Source organism: Octodon degus, unplaced genomic scaffold, assembly GCF_000260255.1.
Source record: "Octodon degus isolate 3935 unplaced genomic scaffold, OctDeg1.0 scaffold00156, whole genome shotgun sequence".
Lineage (NCBI taxonomy): Eukaryota > Metazoa > Chordata > Mammalia > Rodentia > Octodontidae > Octodon > Octodon degus.
The window spans coordinates 5,577,504-5,587,364 of NW_004524732.1; the positions used below are offsets into that span (position 1 = coordinate 5,577,504).

Genomic DNA, 9,861 nt, shown 5'->3' on the forward strand with positions numbered 1-9,861 from the left:
TCCTCCTCTGTTCCTCCTCCTGCTCCTCCTACTCTTCTCCTCCTCCTTCACCTTTCCTCCTCTCCTCTCCTCTCCTCTCCCTACCTCAAGTGGGAGCTGGGAGGAAGGAGAAACAGTGGGTGGGAAGAAGTAGAGGCAGAGAATATTTCAGTACCTGAGGCATGGGCTTCTTCAATGTAAATGATGAGAAAATCTGCCATGGGATGAAAGTCTTCTATAAGTCTCTTGAATTGGTCAAATTTGAACATAAATGAAGGTCAAGTGCAACTTCCAAAATTCAGCACCAGTGGCCTGTTGCCTAAAGTAGAAAAGAAACCATCCTAAACCAAGAATCTATTCATTTCCTTTTGCAGTAGCAATTTCCCTCCTATGTTTATTGCTGCCATCATTATTGTCCCTTGAGAAGAGGCCTCCAGTGTGTGTGTGCGTGTGTGTGTGTGTGTGTGTGTGTGTGTGTGTGTGTGTGTCCTAGCAGGCACTGCTTAGTAGGGCTGGAGCCAGTCTCCATTTTTCTAAAAATGAAACAGTTTTGTTTTGTTAAGGGGTCTCAGTGTGCCACTTGCTGACACAGGTTATTAGTGAAGTCCCTAACGGAGTCCTTTTCATGCAGTTCATCCTGTAAGCAGGGCCCCTTCTCCCATATGATAGGGTTGGTAATGCTGCAAGGTAGGTACTTTCTCCCGCTTTTACAGACAAGGAAAGTGAGGCTCGTAGGCTTGCTCCAGGACCAACACTGAGTAGGTTGATGGTGAAGTTCAGCAAACACTTGGGCTTTTAAACTCCTAAATCACCGCTTACTCTATTCCAAATGCATCATTTTCCTCATCCACAATTAGACAAAATAATAATACATACTTGACAGCATTGTTCTGAGGATTAAGTGAATTGGTATTTATAAGGGCTTAAAATGTTGCCTGGTTCATAGTGGATCCTCAATACATACAAGCTGCTGCTGTTAGCTCCTATTTCTGCCCTGAGCTCTGAAGCATGGAGACAGGGAAGGGCCTGTCCAGAGGGTGAAGGATAGGAGTAGAAGCTGCTGCAAAGTGAAAACACAGGCCCCCTTTGTTCAAAAAGTAGGGCCAAATGCCATTCAATTTATTAAAATAGAAAGATTTCCCTTCTTCTGCCATCTCTCTCCTGACCTGGTACAGTGTTTTTTGGTTGCCATCCAATGTCTCACTTCCAAGCATAAGGAAATGCTCAGGATGAAGCCCTGGAGCTCAGTGGGCACATGCTTATGTGCCTGTGGCCTCAGGCCACCAGTTTCCTCCTCCCTCCAGCCATCAGACCCACATACCATGTGCAGGGCAGGAGCACAGAACTGAGCCAGATCCTGCTCTTCCTACCACATACCTTGCCAGCCCACAATGTGTAGGGCCGGGCTGGGTAGCCTGATGGGGGAGGGGAGACAAGCGGCTTTTCCCTCAAGGTAGCTCAGCCACTTTCCAAACTATACCATGCACTAAGTCCAGGATGGAGACAACAGCGCCCATGCCCTGCCACAAGACACTGAGGGATGCCCACACCTGACCATGACCTTCCCCATTCCCAGGTCCAGGCCCTCCCTGGGGCCAGAAGATGACAACAGTCACTGAGTAAGAAGAGGAAAAAGGGCCTTGGACAACATACCCCAGGGGGACAGCAAGATCCAGCTGAAGACCTGTGGGAGATAAGGCTCCCAGTCCTCAGGGAAGGCTCCATGGTCCCTTTGGATTCACTTAAAAAATTCACATTCCAAGATAAAATTATGAAGAACTGCAAGACAGCTACCGTAGAACACTAATTCCCAAGTATGCAGCCCTTCTGAGTATGAGACCCTGCCAGGAAGCCAGGGCAGGAGCCTTGTGTAATTCCCTGGTCTTGATAGGATGGATGGCTCTAGGGACCTGCCAGTGGTTTATTCTGGCCATAGCTGAAACATCATCAAGCCCTTACTGCCTGCCTGATCCTGTGCTGTGACATGGCCGGTTAAGTTTCCACTTTCTTCAGAGTTCCCACTGTCCCTTGAGCGCTGAGATTTTATCTAAACTGTGCACAGAGCTGGGGATATAGCTCAGCGGCACAGCACTTGCCTGGCAAGTGGGAAGTCCTGAGTTCAATGCCTGATATCAAAAAAGAAAATAGTAAAAAAAAAAAACAAAAAAAGACTAAGCTGCACACAGTTTGAAGTATGTTTAATGGAGAGACAGCTAAATAGCAAGTAACATAGAAATGAAGTCATTCCAAATAGTAACAAGTGTTTTGCAAGAAACCATAAAGGAGTGGCCTACTTTATACTGGCCAGGGAGGGCCTTCAGGGAGCTGCCATTAAACCTGAGAAATGAAGGCTAGCAAAGAACCAGCCAGGGGCAAAAGGAGAAGGGCATTTCAGGGCAAGTGAGTCTATGTACAAAGTCCCCAAGGAGGAACAGAGCTTAATTTGTTCTAGGCCTGTCAAGATGTTGACTGGAACTAACCAGGAGGAGCAATAGGATAAATGATTGAAGAGGGAGGAGCCAGCACAGGAAGCTCTCATGAACCATGGCGAAGAATCCAGATTTTATTCTAGGTATAAAGGGAAGCCGTAGAAATATAAATAGCTGCGATTTGGGCTGCCTAGTTCCTAGATCTCCTACCTACGTGAAATTTCCTCTTTGTGGGATACTGATAAAAGCATGTGCCCACCCTTGCTCAGTGGAAGACAGAGGGGCCAGGTCCATACTCTGCACCCAATGGCTGGAACACAGGCACAGATCCCTACCTTTGTGGTCTGATTCCACCCTCCTATCTAGATTATTTTTTCTAGTGCTAGGGATGAACCAGATCTGTGAACATGCTAAGCAAGCACTCTGCCACTGAGCTACATTCTCAGCCCCACATGCACCTTTTGGGACTGGGTCTTATGAACTTGTTCAAGATGGCTTTGAACTTGGAACCTTCCTGCCTTGGTCTCCAGAGTCTCAGTCTCTCTTCTGGCATTACAGCTTGGCCTGCTTCAATTTTTGATTCTTGAATCATTGAGATAATAGAATTCACTTATAGCCCACTGATGTTGCCCCAGTCAAAGGTGGTGATGGGTTTGCGTGACAACCACAATGACAGGAGAATTCAGGTCTAACTGCTGATGCTAAATTAAAAAACTGTCCACACATAGGGCTCTCCTTCTATTGGTTCTGGGGAACTCCCAACTTCTTTATAATATTTTCCTCTGTGTGTGTGTGTGTGTGTGTGTGTGTGTGTGTAACTAAGAAAACCAAAGCGAGTTTGTGTGTGTGTATAACTAAGAAAACCAAAGTGAGTTTCTGTTGCTTGCAAACCAGATCCCTGACTACAGCATTGGATCCCTCAAGGTTCACACTGGAGGACACTCTGACTTCTTGATGGAGGGTGGACTGAATGTGAGAATAACAGTGGAGGAGACAGGAAAGGGGCACTTCAGAAGATGACAGGAGCCAGGCATGTATGTGGGCACAGAGCAGGAGACAGGTGAGTTGATAGGGCTTGCTAACCACTGGAGACTAGGGGACACCTAACTGGCTGGTGGCTTATATGGTCAGCTGTGCATCCCGCTTGTTCTAGAAGGGATTTAAAGCAACTTGTGTAGATGTAGATATAGTTATAGTTATAGATATAGATAGATATGGATATAGATAGATATAGATAGATATTAAATAGAAACTAAGGAAAAACTCATGCCTCCCCTGAAAGGCACAGAACAGGAGGGGAAAGCAGAACACACATACATGGGCTGTAAGGTTCTGTGCATTTACCATAACTGATATGTATAACTCCGAGTTTCCTGGTGGCCAAGTAAAAGGATAAGCCGTTAGTTATAACTGTCAGTCTGAAATGAGGAGAAAGTAAGCTGGCTTCTCTAGGACCCAAATCTCTCCTACCTTTGACTCAAGGCTTGTTTGCATGGGAGGCCCTGGGAGGCGCTGAGTCGGTTTGGCCCTACTGCTGATTGTGTGATTTCACACCTATGTGACAGAGAGGCCCAGGCCTCAGTGGGAGAGGCTCCAAGGGCAGTCATAGACTGGCTGGTCACTGGATTCCAATGACCCCAGCGAGTCACTATTTAAATAAGAAAAGTCCCAACTTCAGGTCAGCATGAGCTCTAAATATTAGCTGTCTGGAATTTTGTTCTTAATCAACAAAAAAATTCAACATCTACTGATTAGGACTGTGCAAGGGACAGAGCCATTTGTTTAATTATTTATAGTGTGGCTGGGTACAGTGGTCAATGTTGAGGACAAAGTTTTAACTTGGTTCCACATTTTCTGGGAATGTAGAGAGGAAGGATGAGAACAGGCTAGTGGCTCTGCAGGGGACTGGCACCCTGCCACATCCACAGGCCACAGGGCAGAGAACCTTGTATTAAGAATGTCGAGTCAGGACTGTCAAATTGTAAAAATGGGTAAAGAGTTCTGTAGTGGGGCTGGACTCAGACCTACCTTCCTGACTGCCAGGCAGTAAATTAGGTCCCATGCCAGGCTCTCGTAGCAGAGAAATCCCATTGATTATCACTAGACAACACTGCATCTGTCCACTTGGAGAGATTTCAGGGGCTGTAATATAGCCAGTTTCAAGTGAACTCTAAGTATCCAGAAAGCAAATCACCTGCGAATTGCTTTAGGCATAAGATGCCAGTTAATCAATATTTTGCTCTGTGTGTGTGTGTGTGTGTGTGTGTGTGTGCCTGCATGCACATGTGCGAATGCTTGTGCATGGGCATGCACAGGACAGGAAGTGGCTGAGACTCTCTCTGAGCCCCTGATGTCTTATGCAACACGGAAAGCTTGTCCCTGGGGAGTCAGAAGGCAAATCCTGGCTTACCAAGCCAATTGCCTCTTTGGGGCTTTTCATCTGAAAAGTGAAAGAGTTGTTTTCAGTTATCTATGAAGGATCTTCCAGGTCTCCAATCTGTGGCTCTAAAATGAGTTTAGAATTTATACCCAAAATATACAGCATCTTAATGGCTTTAGCATGTCTCAAGTAGTTACAGGATGTCTTTCTAATAAGCAGAACTGATTGTGTTAACGCTCCTGGAAAACCCTTCCAGAACTCACTGACACCTTCAGATCACCACTTCTTGGCAAGATGCAGAAGTGCCCTGGGCCATGGTCCCTGCTGGTACACTCAGTTTCATCTTGAGCACTACCCTGCTTCTTGTACCCCACTTCCACTAAGCTGAACAGTGCACCTCTGCATCTTGAGGCTCTGTGCTCCTCACCTCTGTTCTGCCCTCTCCCCAAGCCCTTCTTCACTTACCCCAAGTCTTCCCTGTCCCAACACTCAGCTGTCCTCCAGACAGCATTTCCTTGGCCACCTCCTTATCCCACACAGGAGAGGGTCCTTTCCCCAGAGTCCTCTGCTCCCCTCTTTCACTACTCTCACTCTGGGTCCTGAGCTCTTCCAGGCAGAGGCCAGAGTTACTTGTTTCTTAACTACCAGTGCCTATTTCAGAGGATTTTTAAGTCACAGTGCTGAAAGTGAAACCCAACTTTGTAGCAAAAGACTTGGTTTGGTCCTGGCTCTCACTCTCTTCTTTTTTAAAAATTATTTATTTATTTATTTGTGTGTGTGTGTGTGTGTGTGTGTGTGTGTGTGTGTGGCCAGCTCAGCCCACCAGGGGGCGGGGCTGGCATGTGGTGCTGGGGGATCGAACCATGGTCCCTGTGCTTTGCCAAGCTTGTTCCAAGTAGGTGCTCTAGACCACTGAGCCATCTCACCAGCCCCCTCACTCTCTTCTTGCTCTCTTTCAGTCTCAGTTGGAGTAGCAGGGACTGGAGACAAATGGAACTCTTTCTAACTGAAAGTGGACAGTCAAGCGATGCCAGTGAATTCTATGAAATGGCCCTGAGGCAAGTTGGTTTTCAGGGAACTGGTCTTCATATGAGTGACATTCATTTGGCACACTGTCACAGTGCCTGGCACATAGCAGCCCTACCATAAAAGTTAGTTGTTATTCTCATTGCTGTTATTATCAGTGATTATATGATGAATAGTCACTGAGAAATTGAGATCTTTTGTGTACTGTGATTTAAAATCATGAATGAGCAAAAGAAAGAACAAGAGAAACTATTGTCCTTTTCTCTGCTTAAAAGGCTCTTCCCATGCTACAAACATCCTACTCATCCTTCAAAGCCTAGTTCCCAAACTGCCTCTTCCAGGAAGCCTTTTTGAAGCCATGTCTTTGTAGCCTCCTCCATCCCAGAGGACTATGAGGATTTATTGTATGGAGCCATAGAGTCCTTGAGCAGACTCATCTGAGGGCCTGGCACATGGGAGGTGCCTTGCTAGGAATGCTTACTAAGGCACCCTGGGATTCTGGGGCTGACCTGCCCCACACTGGCTCTGTTACCTCATCCTCTCAGGTCTCCGTTCCCTTCTGTGATGAGAGGCTTGGAGAAGGTCAGTGATTCCCAAAGAGTGTTCTTGGGAATCGGAACAATGAGCATAAGCATCTCAGGTAGGGAGAGGGGAGTGTGTGTGTGTGTGTGTGTGTGTGTGTGTGTGTGTGTGTGTTAGCAAAGGCAGTCAGGGCCATGTTAAGCAATTTTTTTTTCATGTTCTATGTATCTACTTTAAGCTTCAGAGTTTCTCGGAGCCTTTTATATACTTATATGTATTATGAATTCCCAGAAGGACAGAGCATGCGAACTCTATGGTACAGCATATCTGGGGGGAATGGGGTTTCAAAGAACATATTAGGAAAACACTAGATTAGCCAGCTGCCTCCAGGGCCTTCTGTGTTTACCTGCTGCTAGGCCTGGGGCAGCACACTGAGGATGGCTGAGGGAAGTCAGACACAGCCCTCACCTGAGCCTTCCCACTGGGCAGGGAGCTTTGGTGGCCAGATACTAGATAGGAAGAACAGTGTCCAAGGAGGGCTATGGATGGGGAGCCTGCATCCAGAAAGGAGGGAGAGCATGGTAACCAGAGGGATCTAAAGTGTCATCATGGGCCAGCCAGATAGCTCAGCAGATTAAAGCACCTGCTTAGGCAGACTCAGGGACTGGGGTTTGATCCCCAGTGTGCCATCCCAGCCCCAACCCTGGGGTGCAGTGAAACTGCATTTGAGACTGGGAGTGGTGGCGCGTGCCCATAATCCCAGCACTCGGGAGGCTGGAAACAGGAGGTTCACTAGTCTGGTCTGTGTAATGAGACCCTGTAGACCCTGTCCTGAATACAGAAAAAAATTAAAATTAAAATTAAAAATAGTGTCATCATAGACAAGGCCCAAGATGTGTACCCAGAGGCACAAGGGATGTGAACACTTGACCCTACAGAAGGGTGCTCTGGACCAACCACATGACCAATGGGGCACAGACAAGGGACAGCACAAGATAAAGGAGGCCCCACATCTGTCTCAGGAAGTGATTGTGTGATGCGTTGGTGAAACTGGGGGAAAAGTCAGAGCATGACCCCCAAGGACCTTGGATGGCAGGCGGACCCTGGGCCTCACTGCAAATGCAGATTGTGCCTGCAGAGGGTGCTGAGCTGGCGTGTCCTCAGAAAATAGAGTCTGGAAGCCACCTAAGTTTGGATGGGAAGAGAGAGCAAGAAGGGGAGAAGCAGATCCTAGTAAGAGGGAAGCTGTAAAGACAAAACAGAACCGAATGGGGTGGTCTTCAAGAACTCATATACAGGGGCCAGGGAGATGGCTCAGTGCAATAAGCACTTCCCTGGCAAGTGCAGGGGCCTGAGTTCAATCCTTGGTTCTGCTATAAAAAAAAAAGAACTCATATACATCACCCTGGTTTGCCTGGACCGGGTGGGATGGAAAGGTGAGAGGAAGGAAGGGTCATCAAGTGTTTCCTGAGCAACTGCCATGCTCCTACACGAGCTCAGGGTGCAGCAGGATCAGAGCCACCCACACAGAGTCTGCATCGAGTGATGGCAACACACCCAAGTCAGTGCCCACACACAGTAGCAAACTCGGATGGCTTTAATAAAGAAAAGCTTAACATGTTCATCAAGCACATAAGAGGGTCAGCCTGGCCTACAGATATTGGGATGGGTTTCTTGAGAGAAGTGCCCCTGAGCAGAAGCCTGAGGATGAAGACGATTTCAGCAGGCACAGGTGGGCATAGCACAGACCTCATTGTAAGACTGCTATTCAAGGGGCAAAGGTCATAGTGGATGGCTCATGGTTTGAGTGCTTGGGAAGGCACTGATGCTGCTCAGAGAAACAGGATCCTGGAGAATTCCCAGTATCCTGAACCCCCCAAAGTAGCAGTGGAATTCCCAGCCCACCTCTCCATTCCCCTCCAAAACCATGCATCAGGCAGCTGAACATGGAGCAGCCTCCTTACTGTGCATGAAGTTCCAGATGGTGCGCTTCTCTCCTGAGAGGCAGATCACCGGGCAGTCTGGGGCCAGACTCCCCAGCTCAGCAGTCTCCTCCAGCCGCTGCCAACGGACCTTCAGGACAAACCAGAAATACTGGGTGCTAAAGAAGGTCGGGATCCAGTTGTCGTGGCTGAAACGGGGGTTCCTGGTCATCCCAGTCTTCTCGCCCATGGCCAGGATGTTCTTCTTGATTCTCTCTGGAAACAGTATCATTAACACTTTGCCCATGGCTACCTCCATGGCCACCTGCACGAGCACCCAGAGCCTCTTCAGCCATAGCCCTGGCCAGGGCAGCTTCATCTCTGCAGCACAGTTGGCGCTGGCTCTGAGGCTGGAAGACAGGGAGGCTGCATCCAGGCACGTCGGGGTGGAGCTGAGCAAAGGTACAGAACAGAGCAGCCAACCCGTGACAAGAGGCAGGTGTCAGGCTGGAAGGTGTTTGCCTTCCTGTCAATAAAGCAGAAGATTCCAAGCTAGTAGGACAAAGGTCTGCCCTAATTTATTATTATTTCAGGTCCCTTGCCTTATTTTTTGAGATAGCTTTGAATTAGGAGATTGTAGATCTTGAAGTCCCCCTTTAAGTTTTAAAAACAAATACTTAAGATCCACACTTAAAGGGACCCTGTTTAAAGATCATATTGTGAGTGAATAACCTCTAATTTTTCTTTTAATGAGATAAATGTTTCTTTCACTAATGAAATATAGTTTTCTCCTTCATAGCTTTCAGTTGGTGGTTAAGTATTTCTGGAAGCAGAGCCCTCATCAGAGAATAACAATGTAGACCCTCCTGGGGCAGAGACAGACATGGAGTCATTCCCAAGGAGATTTGGGACCTGCAGCCCCTTTCACACCTCTCTGCTGTCTGGAGGTCAAGCTTTAGTGCAGAGAAGGACTTTCCCTGAAGCAGGGATGTCTATGCTGGAACCAGAAGACACAAGCAGTCAGCCAGGCACAGCAGGGAGAGAAATGCTGCTGGCAGGAAGGTCGGGGCACAGGCTGGCAAGCCAGAGAGAGCACTGCCCATGGAAGTGCAGAGTTGGGAAGCTAAGACACCTGAAACACTTCTTTTTGAAAGAGGGAAACTGAAGCCTAGAAAAGGAGAAGTGTCCTGCCCACAGCCAGTTCTGGTCTCAGTAATCTCTAGGTATTAGATCACTCCTCTCCCCCAGGCATTCACATACCTAAGTAGGAAGGGTGAGGTGAGACAGGTGACCTGAACCATGATATGAAGCTGGCTGCCCTCCAAAAAGGTGCTGACCTAGGCTCAGAGATCTAACAGTCTCTACTGCATTAACATTTTATTTATTTATTTGTTTTTTTATTTTTTGGCAGAACCAGGGATTAAACTCAGGCCCTTGCGCTTGCCAAGCACTTATTCTACTGGGCCATTTCCCTGGCTCTTATTTATTTCTTTAGACAGGGTCTTGCTATGTAGCTCACACTGGCCCTGACTCTTTTTTTCAGAACTGGGGATTGAACTCAGGCCCTTGTGCTTGCCAGGCAAGCACTTATTCTACTGAGCCA

The 9,861-nt window shown here is 47.6% G+C and overlaps 1 protein-coding gene across 2 annotated transcripts in view; it reads right to left on the reverse strand.

The window, feature by feature from the left end:
- Positions 1-8,680, reverse strand: part of Dio1 (iodothyronine deiodinase 1) — a 16,506-nt gene extending 7,826 nt beyond the window's left edge. For both annotated transcript variants that reach the window (XM_023702697.1, XM_004642563.2), the window contains exons 1-2: positions 8,301-8,680; positions 155-298 (exon numbers count right to left, since the gene is read on the reverse strand). In XM_023702697.1, coding sequence (XP_023558465.1) covers positions 155-298; positions 8,301-8,637 — 481 coding nt within the window. In that variant the 5' untranslated portion in view covers positions 8,638-8,680. The remainder of the gene's footprint in view (positions 1-154; positions 299-8,300) is intronic.
- Positions 8,681-9,861: the final 1,181 nt, after the last annotated feature.